Raw genomic sequence first — 25380 nt, 5'->3', positions numbered from 1 at the left:
AATTTTCGACTAATGTTCGCTTTTAAATATTTCACTTTTTCTTTTGGCCAAATTATAGATGTTTCACTTATAATATTACGAAAAGCTCTTATTTTCATGATGACCAACATACTTCTCGAATGATTATTTCCTATAATCTATTTCAGAAGACTTTTTCCGTGCTAGGCCACTGTAATGGTAAGATGATCACAGCGACAATGTAACCATCAAGTTCTTTTATTTCTTTTTTTTTCCTTGCTTTTTGACACGGTACTAACGTTACGGTGAAAAATGACAATAAAATAAACCCGATGCACCCATGCGAAGCTCGGGCAAACTGAACTGCTGATATAAATGGTAAGAAAATCAGCTCGTCTCGATTCCATTCAGCTTTGAGATAGAACCGTCACCTGATAATTCCTAAAAGGCCATGACTAAGCACGCGTAAGAGGAAGGCTCCAAGAAGTGGAAAGGAAAGGCGCGCTTGGAGCAGTGAATGCAATTATCATTCATCGGATATTGCCGAGAAGCCAACGTCGAGGATGAGGAGGAGTTTGGACCACAAGAAGGCAACGCGTGAGTAGTTTGTTTTGAGTCAATTTGAAGCATCTCCAGATTCCAAGTGTGAATACATGAAATGCATGAAATGACCGGGGTATTATGAGAGATTAAAATATACTTAAATAGTCGAGGAGTAATCATGCCTTGCCTCCTGCTTTCCCTTCTACCTCTTTACCAGAGACGCTATAAATGTGGCGCAGGGATAGTCCAGTAACCTCTCTGTTGACAAGGAAACTGCAGTACTTTCGCCCACCTTGAAAGAGCACAATGAGACTTTCCTGGCATTATTTCATACCCGTTCTTATCTTTGTGGCACGGTACTTCATTGGTAAAAAGAAGAGGACGACCATCCTTTGCGGACAACCCGAGGATACTGGAGCCTCTAGATCCTCGACCTCGCCAGAACGAAGTGATTCCGAGCCATCTGCTTCGTCCACCTCTGCGATAGGAAACAATTACTACGTATTCTTGAGCTTTAGAGGTTCCGATACTCATAAAAGCTTCACCGATCACCTCTACCATAGACTCGTAGAAGTGGGCCTGCACAGTCCAAACTTCGTGTTCAGAGATGATGAGAGCCTCCGCTTTGGTGAGCCAATTGCTGATAATCTTCTCAGTGCAATCAAGCACTCTAAGGTTTTAATCCCAATCATCTCAGAAAATTATGCTGCTAGCGAATGGTGCCTCCGCGAACTCGTTCATATTATGGAGTGCGAGGAAAGCAAAGGACAAATAGTCTTGCCCGTGCTTTACGGACTGGAACCCAAGGATGTGAAACACATGCGGGGAAAATTTGGAAAGGCCTTCAGTAACAGAATGCATCGTTTTGAGGAGGATGTCAAGCAACGAGGACCGGAAGCGCTCAGAAAAGCAGTTGATTCTAGAGTATTTGAATCAGGGAAATTTGCTGATGGGTACGTCGTTTAACTTCTTTTAATTGATCCTCGTCGAAAGAAGAATTTTTCTATTTATCATCCTTAATCCTTGTTTTGTGGAGCCATTAATAAGTTGTCATGTGTTGTGTCGTTTGATAGGCATGAAGCGGAATTAGTAAATAAACTCGTAGAAATAATAATGCGAGACCAGCAACATGATTTTCAACCATGTCTTCCTGTGAACTTGGTTGGAATTGATGATCGTGTGGCTGAGGTTATGAAATTGATGGATACTGATCGTCCAGACACTCGTATTATTGGGATTTATGGGATCGGCGGCATTGGTAAGACAACTCTGGCTACGATTATCTATAACAAACTTTTTAACAAATTCGAGTGTCGGAGCTTTCTCAAGGATGTTAGAGAAACAATTAATGGCAAAGGTATCGAGCATGTGCAATCTCGATTGATCTCAGATGTATTAAAACTTCATGACTATCAAGTGCCGAATTATGATATAGGAATAAATACGATCCGATCCCGTTGCACAGAAAAGAAGGTACTTATTCTTATTGATGATGTGGATTGTCAAGACCACCTCGATAAATTGATTGGAGGTTGTAGTTTCATGTCAGGAAGTAGGATCATTGTTACAAGTCGAGATAAGGCTCTCTTGAAGTCTGAATATGAGTATGAACTCAAAGAACTGAATCGCGAAGACTCTTTGCTTCTGTTTAGTAGATATGCATTTGAAGGCAAACAACCTTCCAAAGAACTCGCGACTATCTGTACTGATATTGTTGCCACCACAGGAGGGCTTCCCTTAGCTCTCATGGTTATAGGTTCACTTCTCAAAGGAGAAGAAGATGAAAGAAAATGGAGAGAAATGCTGAAGAAAGTCACAAAGGCACCTGATATGACAGTACAACAAAAGTTGAGGATAAGTTATGATGTGTTAGAATCTAACGAACAACAAATCTTTCTTGACATAGCATGTTTTTTCATTGGAACTGATAAAAGATTCGCCATCTACATGTGGGATGATCTTGAATTATATCCGCTATCTGCATTGGCAAAAATGACTCAACGTATGTTAATAAAGTGCAATGATAACAATGAGTTCATAATGCATGATCAATTAAGAGATCTAGGTAGAGTTATCGCCCGTCTGGTAGATAAGAAGCCGTGGAAACGCAGCAGGCTATGGGACGAGGAAGCCATGAAAGTTCTAGAACGCAAGGTAACAATTATGTCTCCTTTTGGCCTCTCCCATGTTCTCTAATGTTAGTCCCTCAAACCATAATTGTTATTTTTCTTTTTCTCTATGTCTTTGACCATTCTAAACATGTTGTTAGCATTTTCTTGGTAAAAGCTACATCCAATTTCGGCCTTTAGTCCGTGAAAAGTTTGCACTCGTGATTATGAGGCTCATAAGAGGATTTTGCTCTTTTGTCGTTTTAACATCGTTTTCTAGCAGATTTGTCACTGCTTCTTACCATATTACTTGTTGAAGACCGAGCATCACACGGGTTTGAAAATTTACCTTATGCCACTTGTAAATCCAGTTCATCACACCCTATATCGCACGAGAGTCTTTATAACTTCATGCCGATTGATTTATGTTATTCAACCAAACGACAATAGCTTTACTGTTGATCATTACTTTGTTGTCTTTTATTCTATCTTCCCAAAATATATCAGTAATATATTTTGGGAGGACATTGGTGTAAGGATAAATACATGGATCACATGTTATCCACCTTTTTCACTCTTGAAAATTTACTTTTGTATGATATATGTGATAGTCTCCTTCTCCAAGAATCAAATAAATTATTCTATCTTCAATTTCCAACCGTGAATACGTGCAATGTGCTCGTGTGCAAGGTCTACTTTTTATCAACAAAAAGAAAGATTTCAGTTAAATTATTTGCACCTCAACTATTGGCTATCAACTTAAATTTTTTTTTTTGGTTGAAGGTAGTAATAAGATGTTGTCCAGTGGTTCTATATGTATGATGAATTTATACAATTGTTTTGTAGGATTTATTATGCATGTTCACAATGTAAATCCAATATGATAATGTAAATGCAGAAGCACATGTACTTAATACAAAGAAATTTAAAGATTCAGTTTAAATTGCATTACTCGGTGAATGTTAATAACAAAATTGAAGAAGTGCCTTTAAATATATTAAATTTTTGAGTAATCTAGAAATGCATAATTATGTTATTAACATGGTTGGGTCAGTTGATAACTTGAAAAATAATTCAAATTCTCTATTGCGACTTTGCCTTTTCTTTATTGTCGCCTATACCAACTTATAGTCAAATTATCAAATTACATGAAAAGAATGTTGGAAGATTGTTCAAGATACCTTAATTATAAAGGAAGTGGCATAATTAGCGTTTTCTTAGTTTTAATTGTGAGCTCTACACGTGTATCATGGATCAATCATGTTCATATGAAAGATGAAAACTCAAATGATTTCGATAGGCTATTCTACTTAGTTTTCATAATATGTCCTAGTGTTCATACCGGTGCTATGCATGGTTCTAATCGTAGGTATTTTGAGCACATAATTCAACATTGTGCAAAATTAAGTAACAGTAAATTACGACAAAAGAAACTAAATGACAACTGACAAATGATTTTCTAGGTATTCAAACAAAGTAATTTTCAGCCAAAAACTGAAAAAGCAAAGATCGAAATTAAGAAAGTAAATGATTGTAGGAAGTACGTGACGGAATAGTGAAAGGAGAAAGAAATTGTATTCTCTCATATTTGCCTTTAGTGTAATATGATATCCACCTCTATTCTGTAATGAACGAGCCTTCTTGGTAAGTATAACTGTGCCTTTACGCATGTGCACACGACAAAGAGAAGAGACAAAAATCTATTGTTAGATATTAGCGGAGAAAAAATATATAATTAACTTATCAAATAAGATAACTGGTGGAGAAAAAAATAAATGAGAGAATGCAAAAAGAAGAAAACGATAATAATCGCTTATGTTTATTTACTAATTTATATATTTTTATATGAACGTGTGAATGCAAAAATGCACGAACAAATTCTTAGGATCAGGCCAAATTTTATGACTGATTAGGGAAAATTCAATGATGATTAATTGAATAGCGCTCATCTTAGGGGATAATTACCTAATCAATCCTAAATCTATTGCGCGGATGTTTATTCAGTTATAAACTTATCAATTTTGCTAATTTAGGCATAAACCTTCGCACGAAATTTCAATGTAATCATTCCGATCAATTTTCGTCGGAAATCACAGACGATCCTATCATTTGCGACCGTCTTACATAGCACACTATCACATTAATGATTTCCTGTAAAAATTAGCTGGGATGACTAGATTGAAATTTCACAGAAAGGTCTAAAGACTAAATCGCAAAATTGATAAGTTTAGGATTGATTAGACAATTTCTCCCTTGTCTTAGGATTAGTTGTTGACTTTGAGCTTGAATATCCAAAAACGAAAACTCCATTTCAATAGACCAAATTCTTGTTTCCATCGAGCAATATGCCAAAACCAAAAATATTTTATGATCAAGAAGGGAATGAGTTTTCATGCTTTATGAATGCATAAGTTTGATTAGGTACTTTTTGTTTTTGAAACGTGTAACAGTTCTCACATATGTCAAAGGGACACCATATTTAGTTAGTTGTCAATACTATGGATTTAACAAAATTTAATTTCAAAATTTATAAGAAAACTTGACTAACTTCATATATGAATTTCACATAAAACATTAAAATTGGGGCATACGAGTGAAAATTGACGTATTACATGATCATGTAATTATAAAAGATCACATATATATATTTTTTCCTACAAGTGTAGACAAAATGCATCGGCCACAATAACATGCAGAGTATACTAACAAAAGGAGGTTGGATGGTATTTACAATCCTCAATTTTATTTTATTTTTTGTAGAAGGAAAATGAAAATATTGAGGCACTATGTCTGGACAAAAAGGGCTCCAAAGAGTTCATGAAGCAAGAGAGCTTCAAAAGAATGCCTAACCTGAAGTTCCTTCATTTGAGGGTCATGGGTTTTGCTGGAGATTTTAAAGGATCACTTTCTGAATTAAGATGGCTAAAGTGGGAGAGTTGTCTTGACTCTTTAGAGGCAACCAACGTTCATTTGAAGAAATTGGTCATACTTGATTTATCATATAGTGGAAACTGTATTAGTGAAAATTGGACAGGATGGAGTTCAATTAAGGTAAAGATGAAAAATGCTTTCTCTTTTGTTGCATTTGATGGTAAGTCATTCTATTTTTTAACTACTAATCTTGGAACATGTTTATTTCTTGTAGATGGAGAGGTTGAAAGTTCTCAATCTTTCAGAGTGCTGGGGATTGAAGAGCACCCCTAATCTATCCGCGTTTAAAAATTTGGAGATGCTAATCCTGGAAGGTTGTCCCTATTTGGAGGAAATCGACCCTTCGATTGGAGATGTCAAGCGCCTTGTTTCCTTGAACTTGAGCAGGTGTAAGAGTCTCGATAAGTTACCCGAACAACTGGGCGAACTAGAACATTTGGAGGAACTTGTCGTAGACCATACTGGGATAAAAGAAATCCCTCCATGTATAGAATCTCTAAAGAAGCTGAAGACACTTAGTGCCAAGACATGTTGGCTATTAACTGAAGTTCCCAGCTCAATTGGGAAGTTGGGAGAGTTGATTGAGCTGGACTTGTCATTTACAGGTATTACGGAATTACCCGAATCTATTGGAGAATTGAACAAATTGAAAATTCTAAGGGTTCTTGAGAGCAAGATAAAAAGGTTACCGAGCTCTATTGGAAAACTGCAAAGCCTCCAAGAGTTAAATGCCGACGGCTGCGGTGACCTGGAAGGAGAAATTCATGTTGATAAAGGTGGATTGTCTTCTCTAAAGACCCTTCGTTTATGGGGTACAAAAATTTCTCGCTTGCCCGAAAATATCAGCGAGCTTTCTTCTCTCGAACACCTCTGTTTATCTGACTGTAGAGAGCTTCAGTCACTCCCAAAACTTCCTGTTAGCTTATCATCCCCGTGGCTCACCTGTCGGAGCAATGAGCTGCCATCGCTCTCTCACCTCAAGCATCTGAAGGAGCTCTCGCTTTGGTCTTGCACGTCTCTTCAAAGCATCCCAGATCTTCCCTCCTGCATACAGGTGCTCTACCTTTTTTCTTGCACGTCTCTTCAGAGCATCCCAGAGCTTCCTTCCTGCATACAGAAGCTTATCGTTTGGGGATGCCCCAAATTGGAAAGGTTGCCAAGTCTTTCCGATTTGGAATTTTTGTCGGAATTAGGGCTCGCGGATTGCTATGGGCTGAAGGAATTGGATGGATTGGAAGCTTTGAAATCCCTAAGAGTGTTGCGCCTATCCAGAGACCTTGAAAAATTGGAAGAAGAAGAGGAAGATAATCTCCATGCGATAGGAGGCCTTGAAAAATTGGGATCCTTGGAAGCGTTGGATATCTCTGGGCGCAAGCACATTCAAGTACTGGACCTTTCAAAGTCAGAGCATCTGAAGGAGTTGGATGTTAGGAATTGCAAAAGCTTAGTTGAAATTCGCTGCCCTAGTAAATCCCTAAAGCGCTTTGAAAGGTATGGGTGCAAGTCACTCCAGAAATTCCCAGACTTTTTACCACCCACCCGATGAGGAATTCAACTACGAGTTCTTGGAATGCTGTGGGCTGAAGGAATTGGATGGATTGGAAGCTTTGAAATCCCTAAGATTGTTACGCCTATGCAGGCCATCGTTTTCCATCCTCGGCGACTTTGATGTAAAGGCAGATCATCTCCATGCGATAGGAGGCCTTGAAAAATTGGGATCCCTGGAAGAGTTGGATATCTCTGGGCTCAAGCACATTCAAGTACTGGACCTTTCAAAGTCGGAGCATCTGAAGGTGTTGATTGTTAGGAATTGCAAAAGCTTAGTTGAAATTCGCTGCCCTAGTAAATCCCTAAAGCTCTTTAAAACGTATGAGTGCGAGTCACTCAAGAAATTACCGGACTTTTTACCACCCACCCGATGAGCAATTCAACTACGAGTTTGATGAGGAAGCCAACGAGGTTGATGAGGAATCCGATGTGGAAGCTGATGAGGTTGATGAGGAAGCTGATGAAGAAATGACCAGACTTTGTTTGTAACTATGATCCAAAGTAGCATTTTCTCCATGAGTATGTGGAAATTCCTTCTCATAAGATTCTCCAAGGATGTCCTCACTCATCCCAGTTAGCTAATACCGAAGTGAAATGGTGTTGAGGGCTTCTAATTTCACATGGAAAAGGACGTTAGTGTCTGAATTGTTGTGATGGTGATATGGCTTGTTCATTTTTTCCTTACTTCTTCTTTGCTAGCTTTCTAGTTGAATGGAATTACTCCTTATCGGGCTCTGACATTGTGGTGTGTTTGGAAGAACTTTTGCTTTTTAACTTTCATATATACTATTGTTTTTAGCATTTGCAATGTGTCTTTTGTTCAGTGCTCAGTGCTTCAAACCTTCACAAAACATAAAACTTCGCATTTTTTGGCCAATTATAGCAAAATAATTATTGTCTTGCTGACAAAGTCAGGAAATACCTTTTGATTTCTAATGTTGAAACAGAAACACCATTGAATTTGTTTCTATTTCCATGGTTGGTTTTCATTCTGTCATCCTCTATATGGATCCTCTATAATGTGATGGTCTTGCTTTTTGAAGGTTACAAACTCTATGCTAGTCGACTGTTGCCTGCACCGGGACTCTCGAACACCTCGATTTACTTTACTGTCGAGAGCTTCAGTCACTCCCAAAACCTCCTGTTAGCTTATCATCCATGTATCTCACCTGTCGGAGCAATGAGCTGCCATCGCTGTCTCACCTCAAGCATCTAAAGGAGCTCCACCTTAGTTCTTGCAAGTCTCTTCAAAGCATCCCATCGCTCTCTCACCTCGAGCATCTAAAGGATCTCTACCTTGAATCTTGCAAGTCTCTTGAAAGCATCCCAGAGCTTCCCTCCTGCATACGCAAGCTTCACGTTTCGGGAAGCCCCAAATTGGAAAGGTTGCCAAAGCTTTCCGATTTGGAACATTTGTCGGAATTAGAGCTCGAGGGCTGCTATGGGCTGAAGGAATTGGATGGACTGGAAGCTTTGAAATCCCTCGAAAGGTTGGACCTACGCATACACAACTTCGACGACTTTGATGAAAAGGCAGATAAACTCCATGCGATACAAGGCCTTGAAAAATTGGGATCCTTGGTAAATTTGGGTATCTCTGGGCGCAAGCACATTCGAGTACTAGACCTTTCAAAGTCGGAGCATCTGAAGGTGTTGATTGTTTGGAATTGCAAAAGCTTAGTTGAAATTCGCTGCCCTAGTAAATTCCTGAACTACTTTCAAAGGTATGGGTGCGAATCGCTCAATAAATTACCGAGGACGTGGTGAGGAATCTGGTGAGGAATCTGGTGAAGGCAGTTTGTTTGTTGCGCGTATTGTACGTTGTATGTCGAGAGTCCCGGTGCAGGCTTCAGCTCCGGTTGAGCCAAAAATCTCTCGTTATGGTAGCGCGCCCCATGTGTTCGACATAATGCCTGAACTAGATTTGCATCGGTTTTCTTGGCTTTTGGTCTGATCTAGGCATTTGTGAGTTGTTAGACGTATTTCTTCATGGAGTTCATCACCGTCGTTGTTCTGGGCGCCACTTGTGTTCGCGTCTTTGCTTTGGCTTCATCTAGTTCGTACTGCGATTGTTGTTGGTCGGAGGGGGTCACTCACGGCAGGTGTTGATGTGGTCACCTGAGGAACGACGGCGCGGTCGGTGGCCGTCTGCCGTGGCTGTCCTGTGAGGAATCTGGTGAAGGCAGTGGTTCCTTTTCTGGTTAGGCTAATGAGGAAGGATCTTCATGTTGGGTCTTCATTGCTTCCGGTTGCCATATCTTCAGAGTCCAGGTGATAGGCGTGGGTGCGAGTCACTCGAGAAATTACCGAGGACGTGGTCCGATATCGAGCACAAGATGCCTCATCTGGTGTGATGCTCTGTTTCTGTCTGTCTGTCTTCTTCCGGTGGACGATGGGACGACTGATTCGAAAGTGAGATCCATGCTCACATGTTCCGCTAGCTGAGATCATGGAAGAGAGAGAGAATGTTGGAGGCGAGGAATCTGGTGAAGTCAGTGGTTCCAGGTGATTGGACCCCTTTTAACATTAATCCATTCTTGTCGCTGATTGATCGGTTTATTCATTGGTCGATTCTCGGCGTGATTGGTGCATGCCCATTCTGGTGATTCGAGGTTTTGAGTTGCTATTGTTGGTCTGATTTTGGATGTTCGATGTCTGCACACATGGGAAATGAAATGAAACTAATTCAAGCTTTTCTGCATGTTTAGTTGTCCTGTTATATTTATCAGCTTGGGATTCCTGTTAGGTGCAGAGATCTTCTCAGTTATTCTCTTCTACCAGTTTGCTATGGCGTAATGAGATAACTATAGCGGCTTTTGATTAGGTTTCTTGTCAATGGTGATGAATTTTCCTTATGTTATCTGAGCAGTCGTAGAGCATGTATAGCAGGATTATCAGGACTTATGAGCCTATTGCAGGTTTAGGTTGATTTTATCACCCTCTCTAGGTAGCGTGGAAATTAACTGCAGCGTTGTCTGAACTAATGGGAACTAACTTCAGGTTGACTGCATACGGAAGCTTCGCGTTTGGGAATGCCTCAAATTGGAAAGGTTGCCAAAGCTTACCGATTTGGAATTTTTGTCGGAATTAGTGCTCGTGGAATGCTTTGAGCTAAAGAAATTGGATGGACTGGAAGCTTTAAAATCCCTAAGAAGGTTGGACCTATCCAAAGACCCAATGTTGTTCTATCTCGACAACTTTGATGAAAAGGCAGATAAACTCCATGCGATACGAGGCCTTGAAAAATTGGGATCCCTGGAAGAGTTGTATATCTCTGGGCACAAGCACATTCAAGTACTGGACCTTTCAAAGTCGGAGCATCTGAAGCTTTTGATTGTTAATTATTGCGAAGGCTTAGTTGAAATTCGCTGCCATAGTAAATTTCCGGAGCGCTTTGATAGGGATGGGTGCAAGTCACTCAAGAAATTACCAGACTTTTTACCACACGACAGGCCACGATTCTAGAGGGAAGAAATAGCAAGAAGCTGACTGAGGTTTGTGGGTTATTGTTGGATCTAACGTTTGATAGTACTGGCAACACAAAAAAGATTTGACTTCAGAATTATGAAGAAGAGTCAATTTTGTGGCAGCATGACAAAGATTTGATTCTGGGGATCGCTGACATCCCCTACCAAACAAAATAATATAGAAGCTGTAGTGCCGTTTTTCTGTGGAGACTACTTGCTTGCATTAGAATTTTCAGTTTGGAAGGGGCTTTTCTTTGACACGTTACTATTGTCCTGCCTTAATTCCAGGAACTGGAGGAAGTTGTTTGAGCAAGGTAAGTGTAATGCTTCGGTGTTATATGGCTGGTGATCGTGATATGAATAAAAAAGATCAGAATGCCTGCAAAAGGATATTTGATGTCTTTAGTCAAATAGTACGAGATTCTTCATTGTCGACGTGGTATCAATCTGCGCTTGTGTAAATAAAGTAATACTTCTCTCGAACTTCAATGAAGTAGAGAAGTTCACTATCTGATGGATTCCGGAAACTGCTCATGAATATGTGATCTTGATTGCATTTTTTAATTTGTTATTTGGTCATGAAAGTAAGCAGTGAAGGTACCATAAACATGTTCCTCATTTTCTCAAAGCCAGGGCACTAATGTATCAAACTTTGTTCGTTGCTTAATATGCTAATGTGAAGGTTGCTCTCTCTGAAGGCTGGTGCATGGCCTTGATGAGGCTGAAAGTATTATCATCAACGGTGGAAACCCGGTACAAATCATGTCGCCACTCTTTCCTTGTTTGACTTCATGCCTTTATTAATCATCTTGCAATTCCGCACCTTAACATCAATCGCAATTTATTACTTCAGTTCGGTCATTGTTTGGTGATGATGATGTCTACACCCTAGAGGCTTTAGAAGAACAGAGGATTTCCACTGTCTTGTGGATAACAGAGGGAGATCCAAACCAGAAGTATGGAGGAAGTCCTTAAATGAACCGTATTGCTTTCACATTTTTGGGATAAACACGACAAGTAATCAATGGGTGGCTAGAAAGGTGATTTGCTTAAGTCCTTTAATGTTTAAGAGCTGATCTAGATCTCTTAATGCCATCTTTTCTTGAACTGCAGCTCAAATCAGAATGTTTTGTTACAGCTGCCACTGAACGAAATTGGAAAGCCGCTCTTGCAATTGCTGTGGTTTCAGCCAGAAATGTGCACCATTTTTGGCTAGACTGATGGCAGGGACAAAAAAATTCAAAGCTCAGGGATCACCCAACTGTTTATGGCCCTGAAATGAAGTGGGAGGAATTGTGCATATGATTTTTAATTCTGTGGAGAGCTTAATTGGTACTGCATCAGAAGCAAGGACTTCCAACTACAACCGTAATCTTGACATAGGAGTAGCTCATTGGCAATATTAGGAGTGCAAATTGACTTGGAAGATACATGTCATGTTCTTTTATTATCATTTGCACAATAGTTTGATGCGTGTCTTTGAATCCTGATGAGAGAAATCATGTGCTTTTATTATCATATTCAGTTGAGAGGACCCATCTCCAATTCGTATTTTCAGTTTGGCATGGGGCTTTTCGTGTCAATGTCTTACTGTTTTCTGTCTTATTTCAATGAATCTTGGGGAAATTGGTCGACCACGTGAACGTGATGCCTCAGCGTCATCTGGCTCGTAATCCTGGTGGGAATGAAACTAGATCAGAATGCTTTTGAAGTACAGTGCACGTCATTATATATCATCAGTCACAAAGAAAGACTCTTAATCCTTGACATGAATATGTTCTTATGCAAACAGAGAGTAATACCATTTTCCAAGTTCTATTAACGGTGGTTTCCTAGAGCATCGGATGTTTATTTTGTGATTCTTTCATTTATTCATGGATAATCGAATCCCGGGTGCCGCAGGGTGACTTAACCGGTGCACGTGTATGGTGGCTAGCACGTGTCGCCCCCAGGGTTTACCTCCCGGCTGTCGGCCGTGCGGGGGTTCCCTGGGTCATCAAATAAAAATAAATAAATAAATAAATAAAACAGAACTTCATTCATTATTAGCAAAAGTCCCACCCAAAAAGCTTAAACTGTTAGTTATAGGAAGACTCAATGTATATAACCCCTGTCGAAACCCTTTTCAACCAATGTGGAATAACACTTCTAACAATTGATTGATCATGGCGACTACTCATGTCTATGTAGTTTCGATTGCATTTTTAGGAGCTTATGTCCACTTATTCTGTCATGGATTAATAAGCCACTGGAGGCACCATCTAAGATTTTTACTTTTCTCAGATATAGGACACTGATGTTGAGATGATGAAATTCTATGGATCTATATTCTACTTTGTTTGTCATCTGAAGGTGGATTTATGGCCTTGATCCTGTCAAAAGTGACATCCTGTATGGTGGAAAAACTGGTAGGAATCATCTTGCAGTCTTTCTTGTCTTTTGTCATGCCTATATCCATCTCACATGTTCATACCATCAGTCCATGTCTTTACGTATCGAATTTGCATCCTTCTGTCCATTCTTCATGTGGTGATGACAATTTCTCATGCTCCTAATGCTTTAAATGACCAGGAGCTTCACTGTAATTTTGGCAATGATGTGTGATCCGTACCAATATCTCGCGATATGGATGCGACAGGGATGTTCTTTAAGGCGATTGCATTGTGTCGTGCTTTATGAACAGGGAGTTGTCCGTCATAGTAATGAAAACAGGTGCTTTACTTCACTCCTGGAATGTTTGAGAGCAGATCTGAATCCATGAATGCCTATCTTTCCCGAACTATTACTTGATTTTTTAGTTTGTTGAAGCAGCTAATGGTTTTCTTGGCATGTAGGTTACTGAAGTATGACGAGGAAGATATGCAAGGATAGGGGTGATGCTACATTATGGAGATGTGAGTTCAGTCCGATGGTTTTGTGTAGAATCAAGCTGCACATTTCACATATTCAGCTGCTTTCAGGATGGTCATGTGGTATACTTTTCCTATAAGCCTAATTTGAAGGTGACAATCCCGTTAGACTAAGCCTCCACTTGAATGATATTGCCCAACAATGCAGGTTGTGGTGAGAAGATGGAGAGCTCTTACATTGGTGTTTCCGTGTCCCGATTGAGGTATCAACAAGTTTGATTGGTTCTCGAGAGGATTCAACTTTAGAGAACCGGTGGATGCAAATGCTAACAAACACGGAGGCTATCTGTTTACCTGTGCCTACGAGTGGAGATTGAACATGGAAATTGGGGAAGTTCAGGAGTCAAATCTTATGGGCACTGAATTCTCTATGGACTTCCCTTTCATAAATGCAATTTGACCGGCTTGCGTAACAAGTGTGGTTATCCTCAAGTCATCATTTCAAAGTCAAGCTCTGAATGTGGTAATGCAATGCTAGTCTCTACTCTCTAGTCCATGTCCACTTGCCCAAAGTAGCGCATAAGATCAGTTTCCTATTGTTTATGCATCACTTGTTTGATTCAGGAATGGTTAAATATGGAAATCTAGTGAAATTATACTTCGACGAACCTTCTCCTAGGCTGTCTGACTCTGAGGTATTAGTGAAAGTGTTTCCAGTCATTCTGATAATCCATTGTATATGTCGAAATGTACCTTACTGCAGCCTTGAATTAGAGAGGAAGATATCACGAGAAGTTGATGAAGGTCGAGTACCATAATTTCCAAAAGGACAGCTCCTAAAGCAGGTGTATTCTTGTCCCTAAGAAAGATGGCGTTGGAGAGGACAGTGGTTGGATTGTCTCTTGGGTATCTAAAGAAGAAGCAGATGTGTCCCAGGTTAATTTCAAGAGTTTCAATACAATCATCACGTAGGTTAGCCTACCGGTGACGATGTTTGATATGATTTTGAAATTGTGAAATCTGTAGGGTCTCGCGATTGATGCGCAGAAGTTTGAAGGCGGGGCAATGGAAAAATCACTCTGCCTCAAAGGGTACCCTGTGGATTTCATAGTTTTGTGCTAGCATTTCGTGCTTATCAGTGACTGCATCCGCCCCGGAAAAGTAGAGAGTTAAGAGACTCGCTAGCCTGAACCACATCGCTTTTTAAGCTACTGTACCCAATAAAAGTCAAGCATGTCTATCCACAGACTCTACTGCAAGGCCATTGGCTGGATTTTTGCCTACTCATCAAGTTCTAGAGTTAGCTTGTAAATGTGGTCAAAGACATAAGGCTATGTGTGCTCGAGTAATTTATAGGCTCTTTGACTATATCCAAGATTTTTGTTGCATGTATAGAGAGGAGAGGTTTAGATGCTTCTTGAAAATGGATCACTTCTTTTAACAGTTTCATTTCAAATGTAAATAGCAGGCCACATTATTCATGGCAGAGATGTATTGCGAATTTCATCGGCATTTCCTACTTGATCAGACCTTTTTTCTTGATAGCCCGCTATGCTACTTTGTAATAGAATAAGAGCAGACACAGACAAACAGTTAGGAAAAAAAAATCAAAGAAGAAAGGGATGATCACGAAGTGAATGAAGGGATCCGAGTTGATACATCAGCAGAACGTGGACAAAGATTCAGGGCTTGTGGAGGTATCTCCTGGCAAGCAAAGCAACTTCCATGACAACAGAGAGGACATCGACGACATCCTCGACTTGGCATTTGCTTCCTTTAAACGTTCGGCCTCCCAAGTTCTTGAAGTTGGTCATGCAGTTTAGTAAGTTTTGGGTGCACTCCTGGCTCAAATAGTCATCTGCACAACGCCCCGCTAGGTCTCAATGTCATAACTCCGATATATCTACGTGGATGACACGACCTGCACTATGGATAAAAGATCAAATTGAACAATCACATGATATGATTTCATCGCCGTCACTTAGCACGTTTGATGAGCCAGAGTATTTATCGATGTTATTGTTTCCAACCGGTCCATTAGAAAGAGAAAATCTAGACATAGCACTTTTTTGTTATAAAAGCAAATGTTGATGTCATTGCCTCCACACAGGTGCATTTGCTACCCCCGCAATCTCCTCCCCCAGAGGATACTCTCCTCTGCACATTTTCTTCCCCTTCCCTCGTCCCAAAACCCACCGTCGGCGTCCAAGGACAAAAAAGCTCATATGGCGACGGCTCTCGAACTCCCGATCATAGACTTGTCTTCGCCGGACCGCCTCTCCTCCGCCGCTTCGATACGCCAGGTCTCTTCCTCCGCCTCAAGCGGCGGCTTCGCCACGGACCGACTCGGTTCCCGTATTTCCGGTTCCCGTTTGGCTTGTACTCGTAGCGGAACGGAACTCGCGATTTCGTCGTCTTCTCGGGTCTCGTTGTTTTAGCTGGTGTCCGAAACGAGCGACCGCCGGCGGTGGTTTTCGAGCTCGCCGGTGGCTGGGGACTGACGCTGTGTGATCTTCGCGTGCAATAACTTCGACAAATACTCTGGCTCATAAACTCCAATGGAAAAATTGGGATCCCTGGAAGGGTTGGATATCTCTGGACGCAAGCACATCCGATCACTGGACCTTTCAAAGTCGGAGCATCTGAAGGAGTTGAAATTCGCTGCCCTAGTAAATTTCTAGAGCACTTTGAAAGGTATGGGTGCGAGTCACTCAAGAAATTACCGGACTTTTTACCACCCGACGAGGACGAGCCATAGGTTTATGAGGGAAGAAATAGCAAGAAACTGACTGAGGTTTGCAGGGGCTATAGTCGGATCTTCATGAGAAAGCAAATGAGGTTGCGGAGGACGTGGTGCGATTCTGGGCACTGGGGTAAGAAGGGGAGGAGGGTGGATATCCAGCTTGAAAGTTGGAGGCGAGGAATCTGGTGAAGGCAGTGGTTCCAGGTGATTGGACCCGTTTTAACATTAATACATTCTTGTCGCTGATTGATCGGTTTATTCATTGGTTGATTCTTGGTGTGATTGGTGCATGCGCATCCTGGTGATTCGAGGTTTTGAGTCGCCGTTGTTGGTCTGATTTTGGGTGTTCGATGTCTGCACACGGAGGAAATGAAACGAAACTAATTCGAGCTTTTCTGCATTGTTCAGCGAAGCATGTTTAGTTGTCCTGTTATATTTATCAGCTTGTGATTCCTGTTAGGTGCAGAGATCTGCTCGGTTATTCTCTTCTACCAGTTTGCTATGGCGTAATGAGATAACTACAGCAGCTTTTGATTAGGTTTCGTGTCAATGGTGGTGAATTTTCCTTACGTTATTTGAGCAGTCGTAGAGCATGTATAGCAGGATTATTAGGACTTATGAACCTATTATAGGTTTAGGTTGATTTTATCACCCTATCTGGGTAACGTGGAAATTGACTGCAGAGTTGTCGGAACTAATGTGAACTAACCTCAGGTTGAACGGGAAGATTACCTTGATTGATGAGGTTCTACTTTCATAGCCATTTCTTTCATGTTCTCGGATCTTGAAGAACCGTGAGGTGTGTTTGGAAGAACAATCTCCAGTGAACCATTTGTTTGTACCTATGATCCAAACTAGCATTTTCTCCATGAGTATGTGGAAATTCCTTCTCATAAGATTCTCCAAGGATGTCCTCACTCATCCCATTTAGCTAATAACGTAGTGAAATGGTGTCGAAGGCTACTAATTTAGCATGGAAAAGGACGCTATTGTCCAAATTGTTGTGATGGTAATATGGCTTGTTCATTTTTTCCTTACTTTTTCTTTGCTAGCTTTGTAGTTGAAAGGGATTGCTCCTTATCTCCTTCTGACTGTGGGAAAATGCAAAAGCTTGAGCTGCGATATTAGAAGCCCATCGGTTTCTTCTTTCACCAGGAGTTATCGGGCTCTGACATTGTGGGGTGTTTGGAAGAACTTTTGCTTCTAACTTTCATCTATACTATTGTTTTTAGCATTTGCAACGCGTCTTTTGTTCAATACTCAGTGCTTCAAACCTTCAGAAAACATAAAACTTTGCATTTTATGGCCAATCATAGCAAAATAATTCTTGTCTTGCTGACAAGGTCAGTAAGTACCTTTTGATTTATAATGTTGAAATAGAAACACCATTAAATTTGTTTCAATTTCCACGGTTGGTTTTCATTCTCTCATCCTCTGTATGGATCCTCTATAATGTGATGGTCTTGCTTTTTGAAGGTTACATTATGCTAGTCGACTGTTGCCCACACCGATGCGAAATTCGAGTACAGAGTTGACTGAATCTGACAGTAAGTGGCTTTTCTTTTAAGTTACTTGAAGATTTCAGTTCACAAAAAGGTGTTGAAGAATGACGTTGAGTCGTGCTTGAGAAATATCTGGTCGTTGGCCGCTTCAACTATGAATTTGCGGATTGCATCTCTAGCTGGAATGGGTTATGTTTGATGCAGGGGTGGAGACTGCTTTGGTCAACTTATTGTCTGTTCCTTAGGCTTTTCAACGCTTTTCTTTTCTCATGTTGGGCAAGAAGGTTGGTCCACGATTAAGCCGTGCCCTCGATCGCTGGTGCTGCATTGTTCTGTCATGGAGTCTGTCCCCGATTCGCCTGCAAAAACTCCATCTGTGCTGTTTGGGAAGCTTGATTGTGGAATGGTAAGGAAGAAAGATCAATCTTCGTGGAGGCTTTAGATGTTGCCACCATAAAATAAGCGACATTTGTTTTGTCCAATTTGATTGTTGCACATAATTATGTGTCATTGTTCAAATCCCCTTTTGTTGAACGAGTGTACTCTATCTTTACATTAATACATAAAAGGTTGTTTCAGGTGTTCATCCGCAAGTTTAAAAGTTGAAGCACACCGGTTGGTAGATGAGTTACTGATATTGGTGTCAATTTTTATCCATAGTAGTTTGGTGCAGTATGTACTTATTGTTATGAAGTTACTGTAATACTTGGGATTTGACCAAGTAAAAAAAAAAAATTCTGGGGCCCGTAAAAAAAAAAACAAAGAGAAGGTTGAAAAGTCAACTAAACAAGGGAAGTAGACGTGGGCTTAAGGGGAGAAAAAAGAGACGCTTGGCTCCATCTTAAACTGTGAGCTCATGTAGAAAGAAAATGGAGAGAAGAGAGAAAGAAAAAGATCTGATTCTGGAGATCGCTAATGTTTCCTACTAAACAAAAAATATAGCAGGTATAGTGCCGTTTTCTGTGGAGATTACCTGCTCTCATAGTATTTTCTGTTTGGACGGAGCTTTTCTTTGACACGTTATAATTTTCCTGTCTTAATTCCAGCAACTGGAGGAAGTTGTTTGAGCAAAGTAATTGTAATGCTTGAGTTTTATCTGACTCGTGATCATGATATGCATAAAAAAGATTAGATTGCCTCCAAAATGATATTTGATGTCAGTCAAATAGTACGAGATTCTTCATTCTTGACATGGTACCAATCTGCCCTTGTTTAGATAAAGTAATACTTCTCTCCAACTTCTATGAAGTGGAGAAATTCACTATCCATTGGATTCTGGAAACTGCTCATGCATATGTGATCTTGATTGCATTTTATTAACTCGTTATTTGGTCATGGCAGTAGGCGGTGAAGGTACCAAAAAACGTGTTCTGCATTTTCACAAAGCCAGGGTACTAATGTCAAGATGATGAATCTCCATGGATCTGTATCAAACTTCGTTTGTAGCTTAATATGCCAATGTGAAGATTGCTGTCTCTGAAGGCAGATACATGGCCTTGATCAGGCTGAAATTATTATCATCAACAGTCGAAACCCGGTACCAATCATGAAGCCACTCTTTCCTTGTTTTTCTTCATGCCTTTAATTATCATCTTGCAAATTCATACCTTAACATCATGCACAATTTCTTACTTCAGTTTGGTCATTGTTTGGTGATGACAATGTCTACACCCCATATGCTTAAAAAGAACAAAGGATTTCCACTATATTGTGGATAACAGTGTGAGATCCAAACCAGAAGTATGGAAGAAGTCTTAAATCAACCGTATTGCTTTCATGATTTTGGGATAAACTTGACAAGTAATCGATGGGTGGCTAGAAAGGTGATTTGCTTAAGTCCTTTAATATTTGAGAGCTGATCTTGATCTCTTATTGCCATCTTTTCTTGAACTCGAACTCAAATCAGAATGTTTTGTTACAGCTGCCACTGAACAGAATTGGAAAGCCACTCCTGCAATAACTGTGGTTTCAACCAGAAATGTGGACCATTTTTTGCTAGCCTAATGGCAGGGACTAAAAATCTTCGGAGCTCGGATATTACCCAGCTGTTAATGGCACCGAAATGAAGTGGGAGGAGCTGTGCATATGATTTTTAATTCTGTGGAGAGCTTAATTGGTACTACATCAGAAGCGAGGACTTCCAACTATGACTGTAATCTTGACATTGGAATACCTCATTGGCAATATTAGGAGTGCAAATTGACTTGGAAGATACTAGTCATGTTCTTTTATTATCATTTTCACAACAGTTTGATACATATCTCTAAATCCTGATGAGAGAAATCATGCTCTTTCATTATCATTCACGCAAAGAGAATACCCGAATGATGGCAAACACATATGCCCCATGTAGAATAATGAAGAATATTTGCATGACAGCAGCACGACAGAGATCGGGTTCTGGAGGTCATCCGTGTTTCCTAGTAATTGTAAATATAGTAGGTAAAGTATCATATTCAGTTAAGAGTGCCTACTTCACATTAGTAATTTCAGTTTGGCATGGGGTTGTGTCGATGTCTTATTTTTTTGTCTTATTTCAAGTAATCTTGGGGAAATTGGTCGACTAAGTGAATGCAATGCTGCAGCATCATCTGGCTTGTGATCCTGGTGGGAATGAAAATAGATAAGAATGCCTTCGAAGTACATTGCATGTCATCATACGTCATCAGTCACAAAGAAAGACTCTTCATTCTTGACATGACATGAATATGTTCTTACGCAAACAAAGAGTATTACCTTTTTCCAAGTTCTATTAAGGTTTGTTTCCTAGAACAGAGGATGTTTATTATGTGTTTTTTTTTTTCATTCATTCATACATCATAAAAAAGAACTTCATTACTTGTTATCAAAAGTTCCCCCCAAAAGCTTAAAGTATTAGTCTGAGGTAGACTCAATGTATATAACCCCTGTTGAAACCGTTTATTTAACCAATGCGGAATAATACTTCTAATAATTGATTGATCATGGCAACTACTCATGTCTAAGTGGTTTTGATTGCATTTTTAGTAGCTTTTGTCCACTTATTCTGTCATGGATTAATAAGCCACTGGAGGCACCATCATAACATTTTTACTTTTCTCAAATCCAGGACACCGATGTTGAGATGATGAATTTCCATGGATCTATATGCAACTTTGTTTGTCATTTGAGATGTTAATACATAGATTGCACAATCTGATGATGGATTCATGGCCTTGATCCTGTCATAAGTAACATCCTCTACGGTGGAAAATCTGGTAGGAATCATGTTGTGCTCTTTCTTGTTTTTCGTCATGCCTATATCCATTTCACATGTTTGTACCATCAATTAGTGTCTTCACGTATCGAATTTGCATCCATCTGTTCGTTCTTCATTTGGTGATGACAATTTCTCATGCCCCTGATGCTTCAAATGACGAGGAGCTTCACTGGAATTTAGGCAGTTGTGGGATATTCCAACCAAATATCTGGGATATGGATGCGACAGGGACGTTCTTTAAACCGATTGCATTGTGTCGTGCTTTATGAATGGGAGCTGTCCATCACAGTACGAGATTCTTCATTCTCGACGTGGTAGCATTCTGCGCTTGTGTGAATAAAGTAATACTTCTCTTTATCTTCTATGAAGTAGAGAAATTCACTATCTGATGGATTCTGGAAACTGCTCATGCGTATGTGATCTTGATTGCATTTTATTAATTCGTTATTTGGTCATGGAAGTTGGCAGTGAAGGTACCATAAACGTGTTCAGCATTTTCTCAAAGCTAGGGCACTAATGTCAAGATGATGAATCTCCATGGATTAGTATCAAACTTTGCTTGTCACTTAATATGCCAATGTGAAGATTGCTCTCTCTGAAGGCAGATATATGGCCTTGATCAGGCTGAAAGTATTATCATCAACAGTGGAAACCTGGTACAAAATCATGTAGTCACTCTTTCCTTGTATTACTTCATGCCTTTATTAATCATCTTGCAAATTCTTACCCTTACATCATTCGCAATTCCTTACTTCAGTTCGGTCATTGTTTGATGATGACAACGTCTACGCCCCAGAGGCTTTAAACAAACAGAGGATTTTCACTGTATTGTGGATAACGATGTGAGGTCCAAACCAGAAGTATGGAGGATGTCCTTAAATCAACGGTGTCGCTTTCATGTTTTTTTGGATAAACATGACAAGTAATCAATGGGTGGCTAGAAAGGTGATTTGCTTAAGTCCTACAATATTTGAGAGCTGATCTAAATCTGTTAATGCCATCTTTTTTTGAATGACGGCTCAAATCAGAATGTTCTGTTACAGCTGCTGCGGAACAGAATTGGAGATTCACTTCTGCAATAAGCAGTTGTGGTACCATTTTTGGCTAGGCCGATGGCAAGAACAAAAATTCTTCAGGACTTGGGTATCACCCAGCTGTTTATGGCACTGAAATGAAGTGGGAGGAGCTATGCATATGATTTTTACTTTTGTGGATAGCTTAATTTATACTCATCAGAAGCAAGGACTTCCAACTACAACTGTAATGTAGACATAGGAATAGTTCATTGGCAATATTAGGAGTGCAAATTGACTTGGAAGATACTAGTCATGTTCTTTTATTGTCATTTACACGAAGAATACCATAATGATGGAAAACACATATGCCTTATGTAGAAGTATGAAGAATATTTGCATGATGGCAGCCCGACAGAGATCAGATTCAGGAGATCATCCGTGTTTCCTAGTAAATGTAAATATAGCAGGTAAAGTATCATATTCAGTAGAGAGTACCTACTTCACATTAGTAATTTCAGGTTGGCATGGGGTTGTGTTTTCTGTCTTATTTCAAGGAATCTCGGGGAAATTAGTCGACTAAGTGAATGCAATGGTTCAACATCTCTGGCTTGTGATGCTGGTGGGAATGAAAATAGACTAGAATGCCTTCGAAGTAGATGGCATGTCATTATATGTCAATTGAAGACTCTTCATCCTTGAGATGATATGAATATGTTCTTATGCAAACAGAGTATTACCTTTTCCCATGTCCTATTAAGGTTGGTTACCTAGAGCACAGGATGTTTTTTTATGTGTTTCTTTCATTCATTCGTGCATAACAAAAAGAAAAAACAATTTTGTGGAGAAACAAATGGAACCGAAGTGTTTCGAGATTTGTTATGAGCAGATGAAATTCATGGAGAAAATAGGAATAATTTTTTTTCTCCTCATTCCATTGTTTGTTAATGTGCCGAGAGTAATGCCACGCTTATGATCCTATGTGAAATTACCAATATTTATTCAATTATTAACACCATTGTAATCGTTCCATTAAACTACTGATATTTATTTCTGCAAACTTTGGTGTAAATGAATAAATAATCTCAATGAAATTATTTCTAGATTTAGCAAATCATTTCAACGACAATCAAACAATTCCCAGTTATTATCGTGATATTATCTATTCCTTCCCTTGAGTATTATCCCCACTGGTATACCACCCATGTGAAGAATAGATTGTTTTATCTTCCAAAGGGTTTCATACAGGCAACTAAACGGATCTCAAGAGCCAACTAAAGTCAAATTAAACAAAAAAAAATAGTCAAATGAACCAAGCAATTCAGCATTCAAACCAAAGGGGGTTTGGTGTACGGCGTTCCGTTTTGTAGAAAACGGGGAAGTTTTCCATGCGGACAAATTATAAATATCTTGCCAAACATCGCTCGGGCCTATTTCATCTATTTATATGAATTTTACTCATAAATTTTAATAATATTTCGTGTTTTATAAAATTCAATATGATTATTGCAAAATTTACAGAAGCGCAAAAATTTAAAACTGGAAATCACCCTTTTCTTCCCTCACTTCTTCACATACATAGTACAATAAATTTTAAGATCAACTTACTCTTAAATTATCTATGCTGCCATCGCTCACTTCCCTCTCCCTCCCCCATTTCTCTCACCCTTTGGTTTGTATCTTCTTCTTTTTCATTCTTTTTTCTAGATTTTGCTGATTTGGCTTCTGACAGCCCAATCCAACATGACCAAGTTAATTGGAGGAATTAAATTGATCCGATAATTAACCAAAATTAAAGTTCTACGATGAAATTGAACTTTCATCAAGAGTATGGGGACAAAAAATTTTTAGGTCGAAAACGCCATCCATTTTATTTAAACTCGAGAGTTTTTAAGCAAAAAGCCCGATGAAGGGGCATCCAAATGTAAAAGATTCTAAAAAGGTTGAGGGGACCAATTTTGAAAATGCCCCTTTTTTGTACTCCATATGCAATTATGCATCCATTATTTTTAAGAATGTGTGTTGAACACTTGTATTTTTCTCTTGTTTTTCACCTAACTCAACTTACTCTCAAACATAAATTACTAAGTCACATCTAATTAGACATGAGAGTCACTTGGTTCTTTGTCAGTTAATTATATTGAGGTTATACTTCAACAATCAATCAAAGAAATAGTGTATTTCCTTTATATCAATTTGAAATTACTATTTTGCGAGAGCAGAGATATTAAGGGCGTGTTTGTTTGGAGGGAAGTACAAGAATTGATTTTCCAGACTTTTACCCGTTTGATTCGTGAAAAATTACTAGTCAACCGAAAACACTTTTCCGATCAACGAAAACATTCACACATAAATTTAAGAAAGTGAATTCATAAATCCAACGAGGTAAAAATACTTTCTAGAATTGTTCGTATCAAATATTTTTATAATTTTTTTTTCATTGTCCTTCTCCTTCTTCAGGCAGTCACCGGCCACGACGTTAAGGTCGACGACCGGCCACAGGCGAACTTGAGCCTCACCATAGGGTCGATGAACCTGAGCCTCACCCGTGGCCTAGAACCGACCGTCGCCGAGGCCCGGAAAATATAGCCTGACTTTTGCCACACCAAGACTTAAGAGATGGCTCCTGAACCAAGGCTAAACATATAGCCGGTCGTCAATCCTCAAGTTCCGTAGTCATGGGCAATATCGACATCACACTAGCCAATTATCACTTTCCCTTTTGCCCTTTCGGCCGGCACGCTCTTACTTCATTGCAGGTAGATCAATTTTATTTGTGACATCTTTTTTTGTTGCTTGGTCCACTGAAAATCATCGATCAATGAAATTATTGTATATAAATCTTCCCTTGACAACGTCAGAGAAAACCATGAAAGTCCATGACAAATAAAAAAAAGCACTAGTGAGGAAATTTCTAGAATTAAAAAAAAAAAAAAAGCAGCCTGCAAAAGGCAATCCTAGCATGCGATATTACGGCATGTGTCACCTCACCTTTCAATAGGTCGATTGGTTATGGAATTAAAAAAAAAAGGTTCTTTGAAGAAGTTGGAGATGTTTGATGCCTTCGGTTATGAATCTGGAAAAAAATATCACGATTGTCTTTAACTTTTTTATGGCGTTCACTGCAATAACGCAATTATCTTCTCAATTACTTGAGTGTCATGTGAAAAATCGATCACTTTAGAGCCATTGGCGTTTTGTGTGGCAAAAAAAAATCTAACGTGACATTATTTTGATATAAACTATCTGACGTGACTCACCGATAAAATGAAGTCAGTAATATTATTGCTGAATAACGTCGTTTATGTGTGATATTTGCCCACAAATTAATGAATTGGAGCTAAATTTGTTTTCTCCTTCAAACCCTGGAGTTGTTGGGTTCTTCAACGGAGGAAGTGGAGCAAAATTAGGTGCTGAAATTTGCGATGGAGAGCAGGAGCAAGATGAAAATCGCCAAATTAAGCACGTTCCAATCAATTG

At 39.5% G+C, this 25380-nt stretch overlaps 1 protein-coding gene, 3 long non-coding RNA genes and 1 pseudogene across 8 annotated transcripts in view; 4 read left to right on the top strand and 1 right to left on the bottom strand.

Annotated features, from left to right (window-relative positions):
* Positions 1-7743, top strand: part of LOC130135585 (disease resistance protein Roq1-like) — a 40642-nt pseudogene extending 32899 nt beyond the window's left edge.
* LOC130135586 (uncharacterized) overlaps positions 1-19883 on the top strand; it is a 62545-nt gene extending 42662 nt beyond the window's left edge. Inside the window, exons 2-4 of one of the 3 annotated variants that reach the window (XR_008814882.1) lie at positions 11238-11308; positions 11409-11595; positions 19571-19883. This is a non-coding gene — a long non-coding RNA (uncharacterized LOC130135586). Of the gene's footprint in view, positions 1-11237; positions 11309-11408; positions 11596-11668; positions 11983-19570 lie in introns of those variants that run through there. The other 2 variants (XR_008814883.1, XR_008814884.1) reach the window with 2 other exon arrangements.
* LOC130135583 (disease resistance protein L6-like) lies at positions 749-7098 on the top strand. Its single transcript, XM_056305105.1, has 5 exons — positions 749-1454; positions 1575-2655; positions 5370-5660; positions 5755-6594; positions 6658-7098. Exons 1-5 carry the CDS (start codon positions 808-810, stop codon positions 7084-7086), a joined length of 3288 nt encoding a protein of 1095 aa, XP_056161080.1. The 5' UTR covers positions 749-807; the 3' UTR covers positions 7087-7098.
* LOC130135589 (uncharacterized) lies at positions 6422-8780 on the bottom strand. The gene is made up of 3 exons (XR_008814889.1): positions 8601-8780; positions 6604-6816; positions 6422-6540 (listed from the first exon to the last, which is right to left on the bottom strand). It is a non-coding gene; the product is annotated as an uncharacterized LOC130135589 (long non-coding RNA).
* A 536-nt stretch (positions 19884-20419) lies between the features above and the next one.
* On the top strand, positions 20420-22091 carry LOC130135587 (uncharacterized). 3 transcript variants are annotated; one of them, XR_008814887.1, is made up of 4 exons: positions 20420-20885; positions 21049-21198; positions 21349-21572; positions 21931-22091. It is a non-coding gene; the product is annotated as an uncharacterized LOC130135587 (long non-coding RNA). The 3 variants fall into 3 exon arrangements; XR_008814886.1 differs by lacking the exon at positions 21931-22091 and adding an exon at positions 21645-21747 and having other exon boundaries at positions 20422-20885; positions 21349-21555; XR_008814885.1 differs by lacking the exon at positions 21931-22091 and adding an exon at positions 21645-21789 and having other exon boundaries at positions 20426-20885; positions 21349-21543.
* The last annotated feature ends 3289 nt before the right edge of the window (positions 22092-25380 follow it).

This window comes from Syzygium oleosum, unplaced genomic scaffold (assembly GCF_021117445.2).
Source record: "Syzygium oleosum isolate NSW1041296 unplaced genomic scaffold, Sole_v2.1 Sole_v2.35, whole genome shotgun sequence".
NCBI lineage: Eukaryota > Viridiplantae > Streptophyta > Magnoliopsida > Myrtales > Myrtaceae > Syzygium > Syzygium oleosum.
The sequence above is the reverse complement of the archived record's forward strand: the minus strand, read 5'-3'. Positions and strand labels throughout refer to the sequence as shown.